The sequence below is a fragment of the Bufo gargarizans genome, chromosome 6 (genome assembly GCF_014858855.1).
Source record: "Bufo gargarizans isolate SCDJY-AF-19 chromosome 6, ASM1485885v1, whole genome shotgun sequence".
Classification (NCBI taxonomy): domain Eukaryota; kingdom Metazoa; phylum Chordata; class Amphibia; order Anura; family Bufonidae; genus Bufo; species Bufo gargarizans.
In genome coordinates this window covers 125,872,872-125,889,770 of record NC_058085.1, presented here as the reverse complement: position 1 = coordinate 125,889,770, position 16,899 = coordinate 125,872,872, and the positions used below count along the sequence as shown (strand labels likewise).

The 16,899-nt window shown below is 41.3% G+C and overlaps 1 protein-coding gene and 1 long non-coding RNA gene across 2 annotated transcripts in view; one reads left to right on the top strand and one right to left on the bottom strand.

Annotated features, from left to right (window-relative positions):
• Positions 1 to 16,899, bottom strand: part of LOC122941220 — a 74,286-nt gene that overhangs the window by 7,430 nt on the left and 49,957 nt on the right. Inside the window, exon 2 of the long non-coding RNA XR_006390428.1 lies at positions 12,417 to 12,538. This is a non-coding gene — a long non-coding RNA (uncharacterized LOC122941220). The remainder of the gene's footprint in view (positions 1 to 12,416; positions 12,539 to 16,899) is intronic.
• On the top strand, positions 2,416 to 10,395 carry LOC122941218 (keratin, type I cytoskeletal 13-like). The gene is made up of 8 exons (XM_044298284.1): positions 2,416 to 3,594; positions 5,116 to 5,198; positions 5,388 to 5,544; positions 5,620 to 5,781; positions 6,254 to 6,379; positions 8,515 to 8,735; positions 9,517 to 9,566; positions 10,197 to 10,395. The coding sequence occupies exons 1-8, from the start codon at positions 2,989 to 2,991 to the stop codon at positions 10,214 to 10,216; spliced, it is 1,425 nt and encodes a 474-aa protein (XP_044154219.1). The 5' UTR covers positions 2,416 to 2,988; the 3' UTR covers positions 10,217 to 10,395.

Genomic DNA, 16,899 nt, shown 5'->3' with positions numbered 1-16,899 from the left:
CACCACTAGAGGGTGTGCAGATCTCATTCCTTTCTAAAATGAAATCTTTAGTCGCCAAATTTTAAATGCATATAATTATAATAAAAAAATGGACTTGTCAGAGAAGATGAGACGCAGGTTACAGTAGTGAGCCAGTACTACATATAGGAAAATACAGCACCACATACCTCTTACATCCAGTGACATCTTCTGTTATGTAGACCCTCTCTTTCCTCTTCTCCTCCATTTGACCCAGACCACCATGACAAATTCTTTCAGCCGCATTTCGTCTCTACATAGTTTGTTACACAGACAAATTAGATTTGTCAATTTTTCCATCAACCTCCCCATCCTGGTCAGCCTGCTGCCACTTCCAATACTGTGCCCATTGTGCTCCTCAATGCCCCAGGTACTATACTGCTAAAACAAATAGTGACCCCAGTAGAAAAAATGTCCCTATAGTGTCTACAGCTATTATAAATGCTCCATAGCGTGCCCCCAGTAATAATAATAAAACTGTAATAATGCCTGTATAGTGTCCCCAAAAATAATGTCCCCTAATATGTCCCTGCAATAGAAATGCCTCTACAGTGCCTCCCAATAGTAATTTCCACTCATACTGCCCCCACAGTAGTAATTTTCCCTACACGGCCCCAACATAATAACTTCCTCCCTCACTGCCCCCACAATAGTAACTTCCCTCCTCACTGCCTGACAGTAGTAATATGCCCCACACTGCCTGCACATATTAATTCTCTCACACTGCCTCCACAGTAGTAATATGCCCCAAAGTTATAATTCCCCCTGCATACTGTGAAGACATTGAGTGCCGCGGTCTTCTCTCCATCTTATGATCTCTTGGAACTCGACGGGCTAGGGTTCAACACTACGGGCACCGCCACTGATTGGATCTAATAAAAGTAAATTTGTAAGTGGAGCTGTCTCTCCCTCGAAATATTTTTGTTGTAAGGCCTGTGATTGGCCGCAGTGGTCACAGGACCCAGCCGCTTACCGGTTCTGCATGGACCAGAAGCGACTGGAAATGGAACAGCGGTGAGACCACGGACAGGCACAGGTGAGTCTTCTTTTCTATGTTGGATGAAAGATTTATCACTCAAAGAAAGGTACTTTGTGGACAAAAAAGATCTGGTCATTCCTACGAAATGATCATTCATCAGTGTACATGGTCACCTTAACGTTTTCTTTTTCTGCATTGTCTTTCCAGGTTCCAGCTGTTCTGCAATATAACATTTTTCCATATCTCATTCAAAAGGAAAACCAGAGCTTTCACTGCACATTATCCATGTGCATCCATTCATTTATGAAGTATGTAATGTTAGAGGAGATGAAAGAAGGAAATTATCTGATTATGGTGCTTAGTAACAGCCAGGAGGCAAATACGAGACTGTAAGTCTTGTTCACTCTTATAATCCGAATATAACTGAAGAATTTCAAGACTAGATTCGGGATCAGTACATACCCTTCCCTGAAGTTCCCTGCTGTTGTCCCTTAGCCAGCTAAAAAAAATCAGGAAAATCCATTATAGTACAGCTGGAAGTTTTTAAAGCAGCCATGTATGGTGTATATGTGGAGGTCTCCCTCCAGTGGCTCTTCAGATGTGGATGCAGAAAGTTGTAGCTGTGCCCCTTCCGAATGCCACACATTGGATATGTTGAATAAAGAGTATTGTTCTGCTATGTACATGATTTTGAGAAACGTCCCATGCCTCAAATTTTCCTTATGAAGGTCATCTTATTTCTCAAATCAGTATATACAATTCTCAGAATCACTGAATAACTCTCCCAAAGAACAAAAGCATTGGGGAATTGAAATCGAACCTGCTTGATCCTTATCTGAGATACATCTAATGAGTATGGCCAGCATAAGCTGGCCAAGTCCTGTGTGAACACTTATGGGGTCATTTATTTAGACGCCGGTCTTAATAACTCTGTGATGGCCTCTACATAACTTAGGCGCATCTACCGCCAGACTAAATCTATGCCAGCTCTCTAGCTGGCGTAGATTTAGATAATTTTCTACTCCTAAAACAGGTGTAGAAAATGATACATAAGACGGGCTGGTATTTCTCAGCAATATAATTGAATCTAGGCAAATTCTTCAGCTTTGCACTCAAGGAAAGTATGTTATTTCATTTGGCACCAAAATGGTTTCCCTCGGTTTAGTTTCCCTTTGTTAGAAGGTTCTCCTGATGAAATGCTATTGCTTGGACCCCAATGATTAGCTGTACTCTGCAGGGGAACCTGGCAGCAACTGTTCAATTCCCCTTCACCACCTCCGCAGGAAAAATTAAGCAATATATGGTGATTAAACTCAATAGGCTGATCATGTAATGAACGTACGTGTGAAGTCCACCACAGAAAGATAGGTACTGTTTGTAATCTCTTTCTGCTCTTGCAGTGATGGATATCCTGCCCCTCTCCCCATCATTAACTCAAAACTGAATTTTGCTGTTGCATTTTCAGGGCAATGGTAGGCTATTTACCTTCCCTTAAGCCCTTTACAAACAAAATGTTACTGCATAGGTGATAATCTTGTCCATGTATATAAGTCCATTAGAAGTGCACCTACACTTTAGACACATACTGCAGGTATTCTGCACTGAATCAGTGATGTGGGTGGACTGATCCTTCTAAAAAGTTCAATGAGATGTCATTGTGTGATATGTACCTACATGAATACACCCTTCCTAAATTATAGGTTTGTGAAGATAAACAATAGAAAAAAAACATCAACTGTGAAAGTTATGTGTCAACTGTATCCAAGAAGGAAAATAATGCAGAAAAAAACATGAGTGTAATCAATTCATTATTGGCAAGTATTTCACTTCTGGCAGACACGTAATGACTAATAATTAGGTTCTGAAAGGTAACACCCATTGAAAAGTATTTATAAGGAGACTAGTGGGGTGCAGGACATACTCCTGCAGCACTAGAACAGGCTGTATTAGTGACTAATATATTGGTTTGAGATCATCTGCAACTTGTAGACATGGCTTATCATTCTTCATCAACTTCTTACAGGGCATCAACTGGGTCTGTAGCCGGTGGAAGGGGAGTTGGCTCAAGGAATTCTGTTTCTTTTTCTAAATATGGTTCCAGTGCAGCAGGGGGAAAGTTTGGTGGAAATGCAGGTTGCTACCAGGGTACAGATTTTGGTTCTGGCAACTTAGGTTCTGGTTTTGATGGTGGCTATGCAGCAGATGCTGGGTTTGGTAGCGGAGTTGGCTTTAGTGGTGGTTCTGGCTATGGTGGTGGTGCTGGCTATGGTGGTGGTGCTGGCTATGGTGGTGGTGCTGGCTTCGGTGGTGGTGCTGGCTTCGGTGGTGGTGCTGGCTTCGGTGGTGCAGCTGGCAGCTTTGGCGGTGGCTTTAACCAAGGTGGATTTGGAGAGGGTCTTCTTTCCGGCAATGAGAAGATGACAATGCAGAACCTAAATGACCGTTTGTCAAACTATCTGGACAAAGTGCGCGCCTTGGAAGATTCTAATGCAGAACTGGAGAAAAAGATTCGGGAATGGTATGATAAGCAAAGTCCCATTAAAAAGGAAGCAGACTATAGCCAATACTATAAGATAATTGAAGATCTTCGTGCTAAGGTAAGGCTCCAGTTCAATTCAAAATATCTAGTCCTTGTAGCTGTTACACAGTTGTATTTTCTGCTTTATGTACAATGTATTAATTATATCCAGATAACCAACTTCACACTATACATCCTACTTTTTGTCAGCCTAGGGCTACATTTAGCCTCCTGAATATGGGTAACTGCAGATTAAGTAATTGTGCATCACCTACACAGCAGGTATCCCTGGTATCATGACATGAGCAATGTGTCAATGCTACAAGTATATAACAGGAATGAAATTCAAATACTGCCTAAACTGTTAATATTAATAGGATATAAACAAGAGTTCACACCTCTGTAGATATTAGCTACAGACAGTCTGCAACAAGATGAAACACAGACTAATTTGGCAGACAAGATTTTGTACCTTCTAAGAGTAATAAGACTCCTTGCTGCAATGCGTTGTGAGAGCATTGTACATCTCAAATTCAACTCAAACTGAAAATTGGACTGTTGTCCTTGTTCACACCAGCAATCTCATAGAGCTTCAGTGACCCTTAGATCAATATGATCCTTACTGGGTTGCTTGAGTTACAATGTTTGAGAAAAGGTGGAGACTTCGCAAGTTCACAACACTAAGTCAAGGGGATGGGGCTAGATTCTTGGTCTCTCTGGGTCCAATAAGAGCAACAGGGTTGTTACTTACATTGTTAGAGTTATCTTAACACTTCATTGATTAGGAGAGAACAAAAGATCTGAGGGTAAATGTACAAGGATGTAGCTGGGGCAGGCTTATGGAGTATCTTTCCTAGGTTCTTGATGCCCAGGGGTCGATAACAAGACTGTCTTAACTTAGACCAGGTTATTTAGATAGAGGGCTAGGGTACTGAACCTTTGACCTGAATAAAGGAACTTCTAACTATGACTTGTCTACAGCTTCCATGTACACACCCAGCATAGTCACGTTATGTATCCTGGGTACCAAGGGTTACATGTTCTTTAAATACTCTTTATAAATGTATCAGTAAATATCATGAAATATTAGACCAGGCTTCAGGTTTTCTGACAAATGTAGCACAAAATCAGACCGATCATGTGACAACCCATTAAACATTTCCTAAAGGCAGTATAGCAGTTACAGGCAAACTACAGGATAAACTAGCACCCTGAGAATTTAATGTTTCCAAGAAAAATCATAACATACCTGTGATTTTACGGTTTATCTGTTTTTGAAACACATATTTATTACTGCTTCCATTGCATGCAATTATGGAATATATATTTGTTGGTTGTCCTATAAAAAATTACCAGCATAACCCAGGAATAATCATATAAGGCTTTCAAGAGACTGTTATAAATGATAACATATCTGATTGGGTCAGGTATGGGTATGCTGCCTGCTGAAAAGATGTCTTCTAACGTAACCACATGCATTTAAGTCATGCTCTTATTTATTTCATTTACAACCTCAACAATGTTACACCAGTGATACAATATAGGTAGCATAACTAAATGATAGAAGTAGTCTCAAAATTATTGTATGATAACTCCACAGATCCTTGCTGCCCATATTGATAATAACAAAGTGATCTTGGCCATCGATAACACAAGACTTACTATTGATGACTTCAGGATCAAGTAAGTATTGGTCATGTATTCCTTACCAATGTAGATAGCTTTGGGTTCAAAGTATATGGGGCTCAATAGCAAAGTTGGATTCAGCAGTGTCAGACATCTTAAGTTCTTAGCTTTTTTCTGATATAGTAGAAAACTAGTAGTAGTTACATATATCTGTACTCAGTCTCTAAAATGCATGTTTGTTTGCAGGTATGAGAACGAGCTGGCTCTCCGCCAGAGCGTGGAAGCTGATATCAATGGTCTCCGCAGGGTTCTCGATGAACTAACCTTAGCCAGGGCTGACCTTGAGAGCCAGATTGAAAGCTTAACTGAAGAACTGGCCTACCTGAAGAAGAACCATGAGGAGGTGAGATAAAGACTTTTGTAAATGATTATGGATTCCAGTAGACCAAATTATGGAATTTACGGAATTATGTTATAGGAGATGAAGGGACTGCAAGGCCAAGTCAGTGGAAATGTCAATGTGGAGATGAACGCTGCTCCTGGTATTGATCTGAGCAAGATCCTGGCTGACATGAGAGCTGATTATGAAAAATTGGCTAACAAATATCAAAAAGAAGCTGAAGAAAGGTTTGTGGCCCAGGTGAGTTTGGAGAACTGTAAAGCCAATCTGAATTGCATGGTGAACTGGTTTAAAGGGCTTTTACATGGCCTGGTCCAAACTGTATGGGGGCTACTATGATTTTTTGGTCTTCATTGTGTTTGCATATTACCTGTTTAACCAGAGAGAGATGTGCTGCTGAAAACTATGATTTTAAGGCTCACGTAAAACATGCGAATAGCCGACAGAATAGTTGTTGGCTGATTGCTGCCATGTTACAAGGGCCAATTGATTGGGAATGAGAGTTCTTTTGAACTCTGGTTCAGCCTATTATTGCCCTGTTTAAATGGGCCCTAAATTGAAGAATAATCACTTTAATCTCATAGCAGTTGTATATCTTGCTTTTTGTTCTCTGCAGGCAGCAACTTTTTAAAATATTTTATTGGAATCTCTATGTTTATCCCATAACTGTCAGGTCACTAATAAACTTCTTTCACGTTATTGTATGTTTTAGACCAAGGAACTGCAAGTACAAGTTGTCACTGGAAGTCAAGAAGTCCAAACCTCTAAATCAGAAATCACAAACCTCAAACACACTCTACAGAGTCTGGAGATAGAGTTGCAGTCTCAACTCAGTATGGTAAGTGAACAGAGCCATAGGTACAATTGACTATGGTGAAGACATGAATACAGCCCATGCCTACTAATGGTAAAATACACCAATAGAGGTGCAGAGGTAGCGTTCACTCTAGGTCCTGGAACCTGAAAATGTTTAATGGCCCCTTCTGCCACATAAGACACCTTTATTATAAAAAAACACGTGGTAGGTTGAGGGTACTATTATAGATTTTGAATTGGGGCCCAGGAGTTCTTATGCTTCTGTAATATTTAACATAGAAAGCAGACATGCTGGCAGGACTCCATGGACACTGTGGGACTGCTGGAGATAGCTTCATAGTTATCCCTGGCAGACTCATAGAGATGAATAGAGCAGTAGCTTGTGCAACGTGCAGCCTTCCCCCAGGGCCCTACTTTATCGCATCCCAGGTGTAGGAAATGCAGAGCGGTACAGTGCAGCCTAAATAGTCTCTTTATGTGTGTCACGGTGCTCCTACCTGGATACGGCTGGACCCCAGGCTTTGGCTCCTAAGCAATAAATAGGGGAAATAATTGAGGTATTTGAAGAAATAACTTGAGTCCAGACCTTGAGATGAAGTTCAATGGCAGCTTTACTTAATAAACGTTTCTCCAGTTTCAGGCTTTGTCTTGGTTCCAGCAGGCTTTAGCATTAAACTGGCAGGCAAACTCTGCTATGTCTCTGTTTCTCTCTGACTCTGCTGTACTGACAGGCTGGCTGTATAACTCAGCTTCTTCTGTATGCTGCACTTCTTCTCTGTAGTGTGACTTTAGGTTATGCCAGGAAACTTTCCTCCTGGCTCCTGAGGCTTCAAGCTTTGGTCTCCATGGCCAGCAGAGCTTAAGGTGTTCTGGCTGGCGTGGGCATGGCCAGCAGAGCTTAAGGTGCTCTGGCTGGCATGGGCACGTACAGCAGTGACGTGCCCCTGTACACTGTTCCCCTGTCTATCGATAAGCTAGACTAACTGGTCCCCACCCTTCCTGCAGGAAGTAGGACAAGCCCACTTCTCTCCAGAGGGGATTAGAATAGAATGTTAAGTTCCATTCTATCTAAGTACTGCTCTGCTGTGTTTGCTGCCGCCTGCTGGTGAAACAGGCCCATGATATGAACATAATAGTTGCAAACAGACTAGGAATGCACAGTGTATAGGACCTGGACAACAATACATAAGATGATATTTTGTTAGACCAGTAAAGACAGTAGCAATGTGCAGAAGTGGTAACACCACTCTGGGGTGTTACACATGTCCGCCACTTCATTCAAATGCGAGAACACGTGCGCTGCTCTAGTAAATGGCAGGAGCCTGAGCAGGTGGACCCCCGCTGACCAGACATTGTGAATAATAGGGAATACATTGTTGTGATGGGACAACCCCTTCATATGTTATTTATCATGGGCTAGCGATTAACTGTTAAGGGCTACCGTTCACATATAGATGTGAAGGGCAGACTTAATCTACAAAAACATAAAAATAGAAGAGGTCAAAAGACAGGTTGCAGAAATGGTGGAGGGTAATTTGTATAGCCTGGAGGTAAGAAAGGAAGGTGGGATAGAATCTAAACTATCATTCTGCACAACTCTCCCAAAATGTCCAGGAGTCTCTTGGAAAAAGGGAAGACTTCCTTGACTTGGAGGGATGGGCAAAGATTAGAATCAATGTCAGAAAATTGAATATTTCTATTAAGGGCTAAACTAGCTATACACATTAGATGTACATTGGCCAAACCTGCCAACAGGCAGACAATCTAATCTGTACAGGGGCTTTTTAACGCTTGATTCTTTTGTTCATGGGAAGTGTTTGGCAATGGCTTACCTCCCTGTGCTTGTATGTGTATAAGGTATTTGGGATAGATTTTTCGGGCTAACGCAGTCCCACGCTATTTTTGCTGTAGATCAAGGTAGTCAGGAAAGAACACTTGTTCCTCCGACAGCTATTTAATGGCCAGACTTATGCCTGGTCTGGAAAGTTACTGTTTAATCATAAATGGAAGCAGCAGGGACTCCATATTCTACAATTAGACCATTTAAGAACACTGTACTGGTTAATGTATACAATGTGATCCTCAAAAGGCATTGCCATTATAAAACTGTATTCTGATTGCCTGGAATTCCCATAATAAACCGTCTTTCTCATGCAGAAAGCAGCTCTAGAGTCCTCCTTGGCAGAAACAGAAGGACGCTACTGCGCACAGTTGTCACAACTCCAGGAAGTCATAGCCAAGGTCCAGTGTGAGCTTCAAGAGATCAGGAGCCAGCTGGAACTTCAGAGCAGTGAATACAAGATGCTATTAGATGTGAAAACTCGCCTGGAACAAGAGATTGCCAAATACAGAGAGCTGCTGGATTCACAAGACGGCAAGTGAGTCCTGCAGGAACAATTATATTCTGCTATTTGCAAGTCATTGATCGTATATTATATACTGGCCACCATATTTGGGGTCTGCATTGAAAACATGGGGCACCACTCATCACAAGGCCACAGTCAGTGCATGGTCATATGTGCATAATAATACTACATTATAGTTTCTTTACTTCAATTTAGAAAGAGAGAGATGCTACCATTATGCTAGTAATTAACTGGTTGGATACATATACAATAGAACTAGCTACAATAAATGCACAACTAAAACTAGCAATAGCAATCTATAAGGCAATAGAGCAGGAAGGGCAATTTTGGCCTCTTCTGATAATTTTAGCCATTCCATTTGAACTTATGCTCTTCTGCCTGATCACCAACCAATCCTCATCAAGCAATTTCCTATCTATGAAGATATCCCATACACCTTAACCTGGCCATATACTTTAAGTGTATGTCGAACCCACCAATTTTGGCTGAACGGGCCAATCATCTAATGTGTATGGGGGTCCTCCCTGGGGCACATGTCTGGGAGACCAGAAGAGGGCATGTTGGATTTCAGCTGTCCATCCTCTTGTTGTCTGCGAGATGATCCATTGCCTCTTCGAACTTAGAACATATTCTTGCTCAGAAGAACCAAGTAGGTATGTGAATGAAGATATCAAGAGTGATAGATCTGGGCTCATGGCATGTGTATGGCCAGACTGACCTTGTAGTCTCCGAAACTCTAACGATTTAATATATTTTACATATACATTATGGTAACTATATGTCTGTTTTCCAGGATTCCTGTAACTGGTGGATATTCCTCAACTACAAGCACTACCACTACATGTAAATATCTTTACACTTTATAGCTAACAAGGTGGGGGGGGCAGTCTAAATAAAAATAAAAAAATGGTCAGGGAATTTCCCTAGGAACAGCACCACTTTTGTCCATGGTCTGTGTTGTTGAGTTGCAATACGGCACACAGACCCTGGACAGGAGTGGTACAGTTCCTGGAAGCAGAAAACCCCCTTAGTCCAGTCTGAACTTTCTTTTTTTCTATGAGAAAAGGTAAGGTTAGAATATATAGCACAAAGGTTTTTCACATAAAGGCTCTGTGTTTAATATTGAGCAGCTATGATAGGGGTGCCCATGCAGTAGAAGACATTCTAAAGCAAAAAAAAAAAAATGAAGCCTGCACTGTATTAGGTCATGGTACTATACACCCCTCCCCTCCAAGAACCGTATTGCCCATGTTTGCCCCTCACCCAACTTTTGATTTCCAGTACCCATTTGGAAGAGATGGGTTGTATAGCTGTTGGCGTGATAGACCTTTGCTTGGATGCCCCATTTATCATACCCATAAAATCAGTGACTGCTGGAGGAAGCCAAAAATTGGGTCTCAGTATGTGTACAATAAAATATAAACTGTGACTGTGTATAATGAAGAATGACAACCCTCCGTCTTCTCCTTACAGCTACCACAAGAGTCCGCTGAGCCTGAATCAAAGCAACCCAGAAAAAACATGGCGTCGTCACACAACCTGTTTTATACTGCATTGCCAATATATACCTTCCGCCCCTTCTCCCTGTTTCTTCAAATGCAAGGACACTAGTTTACAAGGTGTTTCTCGAGCTTTTATGGTGGTCAATAAATCCTTTCTTTTTTGCAATTTATCCTTGATTCATGTGTGTTTACTGCTTATTTATTTGTCAGTTGAATTCCTGGACAAGGAGTTGTCAGCTAACTGCTTAGCGGGTGCATGGCTTTGATACAAGCCATAGTGTAGGCATCCAGAGGCAAACATCACTCATAAGGCCAAACTGTATATTTTTGTAACTAGATGCCTCCGTATATGCTATTTAATACACAGTAAAAAGAGAAGGTATGTTGACACATTTCTGCCTGGCAAACACCAAAAGAACACTATAGGAAGGGGTGAGAAACACATACAGACTTATGGTGTCACTGAAATCCAGAGCAGATCTACAGCAAAATCAAAGACAAATGCATATCTAACTCATCTTCATCCAATTTTTCAGCAGAAATTACATTCTGCATGGATGTACCCATAGTATCACAGAACTTTGAAAAAATATTATTGAGGTATATCAAAAGTTTTTATCGGTGGGGATCTGGGTGCTGAGACCCCACAGATCGCTAGAATAAGGAGAGAGAAGTACTCGCAAACAGCACTCTCTCTCCTCACTGCAGGAAATGAAAGTGAGGAGAGAGAACATACTTCTCGCTCCTTGTTCTAGCAATTGTTGTAGGTCTCAGCAATCAGACTTCCATCAATCAACATTTTAGGGTACTTTCACGGGACTGTTAAATAGCTGACTCAGTTTTGTGGACAGCAAACATAAGACCTACAGAACGCGGAAGGGACATGTTCTATCTTACACCACATCTTGCAGATCGTGGAGTCAAGTCTGCGATGCGGAGTGCAGATGGCCAGTGCCTGTGTTTTGTGGGTCCATGGTTTGTGCTTTCCACGTACAATGGTCGTGTGAATGCACCCATATCAACATTTTTTTCAGAGTTAAGTGACACTACTAATACATCCACATGTAATTTCTGCTGATACACTGTGGATTTCCTTCCCACAATTCCACGGCAGAAACTCCACAGTGTATCCTTCCTGTTTGAACATACTCTTCAATTGAGCACGTGGATTTTGGCATATTTTACGCACCAAAATCTGCGTTGAATCAACTCTCATTTTTCGTTTGGAAACTTGGATAGAAAATCTGCATTGTTGACAAAAATTCAACATGTTCATTCTTAGGGTATGTTCAGATGGAGGATTTTGTCAGCGTCAAAATAGCTGCACTGTGCTGCGGTTTTTGCCGGGGGTTTTAATGCAGACCCACTTTAGGTTTAGCTCCATTGAATGGAGCTCAACGGAGAACAGGCTCCTGCTGCATCTTTGAGAGGGGTACGTGCAACAAAAATGGACCTATACATTCTTGGTGCAGTCTTGAAAAGCGTGCATCAAAAATACTCTGCCACATGAACTGCAGTACAACCTCCTATTGAAAACAATGGCAAGTGGTTCAAGTGTAGATTCAGCCCAGTGTTTGGCACCGAATCTGCGCTGAAACCCTTGCCCAAAATCCTAAGTCTGAAAATAACCTTTGTGTGGATTCCACAGGGAAATTATAAAGGCAGCAAAATCCACATCAAAATCCACATCAAAATCCACACCGTAAACCCCTTCAGACCATCTAATAAAAACAGCACAGGAAATGCATAGATTTTATTAAATGCAGATTCCACGTATAATTATTTAGTGCACTAATACAACCATGTGAACATACCCAAAGGCCTAAAGATAAACCAACACATGACAGAAAATGCAGCATAAAATCTGATGTGAATTTTGACTCAGATATCTGAAAAATATTCCAGCAAAAACTGCATGTCTTGCAGGCGTTCTTTTTGCCGCAGGAATGGCTGTGAATTTCTGCAGCGAGGGTCGGCAGCATAAAATCTCATCAACATGGTTGGCACTGTACGCTGTGGATATTACACATGAAAATCTGCGATAGGGGGCGTGGTCGAGCTCCGGGCAAGATGGGCGTAGTTTGAATTAGCTCGGGACTTCACAAGCATAGCAAGGCTGATCCAACACCCTCAGGCGATCTACACAGCCTTTTAAAACATCAAAATTGTGAAATATAGCAGAGTTACCCACCATGGTGAAGAGTAGTAGAAGAAGGGAGCCCCCGAAGCACCTCGCCGACGTCTTCCTCGCAGCGGAGAAGCACACGCGTCAAACCTCACGCTCCTCCAGCTGCAGCAGCTCCACCTCGGCATCTATAGAGGACAGAGACGATAGGAGGAGTACAAAACATTTATCAAAAGCTGAAAAGACTCCAGGCAGAGACACAACCACAACTGGTTTTAAAAACACCAAACCTGCAAGATCGATACAGAGAGCAAAAAGCTTCAATATAACTCAGCAGGAGATACTACAAGAAGAAAAAGATGCAGCTTTCTCAGATACCTCAGAAACTAGAGGTCCAGCCAAGCAAAAACCAGAGATGGACAACAATCAATCCCCTTCAAATGAAGTAGGTGCGTCCACTTCTCTATCACCCCACACCATGGGAGTATTTGCCCATATACCCACTTCTAATGACGTCATCGGAGTAGATTTGATGAAAGAAATGCTGATGGCTTTAAAGTGCTCCATCAAAGCTGACATAGCACAAATGTGCAACGCTATTTCCGCAAACCTAGATGAGTTCGGAGAGAGAGTGAATCCCATTGAAAACAAAATGGCGGAATACGCAAATGCACACAATACCCTTGTAGACGCACATAACTCCCAACAAGACGACATCACAGCCATTAAAGCGAAATTAGCAGACCTAGAAGACTGCTCTAGGCGAAACACTGTCAAATTTAGGGGGATCCCTGAGACAGTCTCCCCAGGAGAATTTTCTAAATATCTGCAAAAACTTATGCAGGCCCTGCTACCAGAAGCCTCACCTTACTGTTGATAGAGCACACAGACTTCCAAAACCCAAAACATCCCAGAAAACAAGCCGAGAGACGTCCTTGCCCGTATTCACTTCTACCATATCAAAGAAGAAATCATGTCTGCGGCAAAAAACTCCAATCTCTACCCGATCCATACAGGCACGTTATTCTTTTCACAGACCTTTTACAAGCAACTATACTGGAAAGGAAAAAATTCCATCCAATAAACTCATGCCTGAGAGAAAATAAGATGGGGATTTCCTACTAAGTTAATCCTACAAAAAGAAGGAACAACCCACATAATCCACAATACAGATGAAGGGCAAAAATTGCTCAAACAATGGCAACTTAACAACGTAGACACAACCACTACAAGAAAGAAGAAAGAAATCCCCACTATGCAAGAAGAATGGATCTCAAACCCTCAGAAGACCTGAACTTATGCAAAACGTGAAGTGAAAACTAGTCCACAATCACTGTCCCCACGCATCTGCCAAGCATTCAGATCGTTCTTTGTTTCCCTAACACAAATAGGGATTATTTGTTCGCTTTTGTTTTCCCCTTTGTTTTAAATCCACCTAGATCCAAAAACCAGATCACCGTAATTGCAACCACCAAGGCCTCACCAAAGCCAGATCACTCGCAGATCCCCCAAAACCCAGCTGAACAAAGGCTCTTCAGAAGACCAGATGTCCAACACTAAGCATTGTCACAGAAGAAAAAGAGAAACTGTTAGGCCTCTTTCGCACGAGAGTGTCCAGATAAGGTCGGGATGCATTGCGGCAAACCCACGCGAGTAGGTATGCAATTGCAGTCAGTTTTAACAGCAATTGCGTTCCGTTGTTCAGTTTTTATCGCGTGGGTGCAATGCGTTTTGCGCGCACGTGATAAAAAACTGAATGTGGTACCCAGACCCGAACTTCTCCACAGAAGTTCAGGTTTGGGTTCAAGGTTGTGTAGATTGTATTATTTTCAGAATGCATAGTACAATAGGGCTGGAGGGGTTAAAATAAATAAATAATTTAACTCACCTTAATCCACTTGATCGCGCAGCCGGCATCTCTTCTGTCTTCTTCTTTGCGGAATAGGACCTTTGATGACGTCACTGCACTCATCACATGGTCCATCACATGATCTTTTACCATTGTGATGGATCTTGTGACAGACTATGTCATGAGCATGTTATAAGGGATGAACATGTTATAAGGGAAAATAATAATGATCGGGTCCCCATCCCGATCGTCTCCTAGAAACCGTGCGTGAAAATCGCACAGCATCTGCACTTGCTCGCGATTTTCAGGCAGCCCCATTCACTTCTATGGGGCCTGCGTTGCGTGAAAAACGCACAAAATAGAACTTGCTGCGATTTTCACGCAACGCACTAGTGATGTGTGAATATTACCGCTCATGTGCACAGCCCCATAGAAATGAATGGGTCCGGATTCAGTGCGGGTGCAATGCGTTCACTTCACGCATTGCACCCGCGTGGAAAACTCGCCCGTGTAAAAGGGGCCTTAGCTTCAACTACACACCCAATATGACTATTAAGACTCTCTCACTAAATGTAAAGGGACTTAATCACCCATACAAACACATATCCCTTTGGAAAGAAGCAAGATCTAATGGTGTGGACATCGTCTGTATTCAAGAGACACATCTGTTAGCTGATGATACTGCTAGATTTAAGCATAAAAAAATATCCCCACATTACTCTTGCTCATCCTCTAAAAAGGCAGGAGGCAGCATAGCTATCAGAGATACTATAGCATTTGAAGAGATTAGCATGTTTAGAGATAGTGGGGGAAGATTTCTTATTCTAGTTTGTAAATTAAACAACATTCTATACACAATATATAATATATATTGTCCTATCTCCTCCAAGATCTCCTTTTTGAATAAAGTCATCAAAAAACTGACCAAGATTCAAAGAGGACATCTCTTCATCTTTGGTGATATAAATATTATTGCAGATCCCATTATGGACACCACTGGCGGAGTAGGAGAACTTTTCCCACACTTCGTTCTTGGTTATTAAGCAATGATCTATATGACTCTTGGCGATGTATAAATGCTAGCGAAAGAGACTACACCTTTATCTCGTCCTGTCATAACACATACACTAGAATAGATTACTGCCTAACCACTAGACACTCCCTCCGACTAATACGCAATGCACAGATAGGCCAGAAAACTCGGTCAGATCATGCTCCTCTTATTACCACAATAAAGGAGAAAAATACATCCAAGAATTAATTTGGAGCATCAACAATTACTTGATCGCTAACAAGGACGTTCAACATGCCCTGAAATTAGACCTTAAGGAATATTTTACAATAAATGATAGTCCCGAAAAAAATAGGTTTTCACTATGGAAGGCACATAAGGCATACATTAGAGGCCTTTTAATAAAATATGGCACTCATTACAAGAAAGAGAAACAGAAAAGACTAAAAGAGAAACTAGACGTCCTTAAGAAAGCAGAAAAAGAATACATAACACAATCCACAAGTCCTAACCAACATAACAAAACTGATGAGAGCGAGATTCGCTTAATACTACTAGACGATTATGAACATTACATGACGAAACTCAAACTACAATACTATAGCCAAAACAATAAAGCCTCCTCCTTTATGCAAATCGTGTTAAAATCAGAAAACTAAACCAAAATTGCATACCTTATAACACAAAAAACAACAGTAAACTACTTAACCCTCAACACATTACAAACTATTTTAGTGACTATTATATAACCTCAGAGAGGACCAATCCATCAAACAACCAAACTTAGTAGATATACAACACTTTCTCAACTCTGTAAAACTACCCAAGAACCCAATGTCTCAAGATACTTAAAACCCCTTTTTCTAAACAAGAAATCGATAAAACCCCAGGTACCGACGGCTTCTTTAATGAATACTATAAAAAGTTTTTCAGAATCACTAGCACCTAATCTCCAAGAAATATTTAACCAAGCATTATCAACTGGATATTTCCCTAAAGAAATGTCACAGATTACTATAATCACTATTCCCAAACAAGACAAAGATCCCTTCTATGGTAACTAACTATCGCCGAACATCTCTCATTAATTCGGATATTAAACTATACGTGAAAATCATCTCTTCAAGACTATTGAACATCATCCCCCTTTTAGCAAAACCGGACCAAGTAGGCTTTGTCACTAATAGACAAGCCTCTGATGGTACCCGCAGACTTATAAACATCCTTAAGTGGATTGAATTTGAAAAAATGCCTTCTCTGCTCCTTTCATTGGATGCAGAGAAGAGCGTTTGATAGAATACACTGGGGACATACAGTCAGGTCCATAAATATTGGGACATCAACACAATTGTAACATTTTTGGCTCTATACATCATGACAATAGATTTGAAATTAAACAAACAAGATGTGCTTTAACTGCAGACTGCCAGCTTTAATTTGAGGGTATTTACATCCAAATCAGGTGAACGGTGTAGGAATTACAACAGTTTGCATATGTGCCTCCCACTTGTAAAGGGACCAAAAGTAATGGGACATAATAATCATAAATCAAACTTTCACTTTTTAATACTTGGTTGCAAATCCTTTGCAGTCAAATACAGCCTGAAGTTTGGAACGCATAGACACCACCAGATGCTTGGTTTCATCCCTGGTGATGATCTGCCAGGCCTCTACTGCAACTGTCTTAA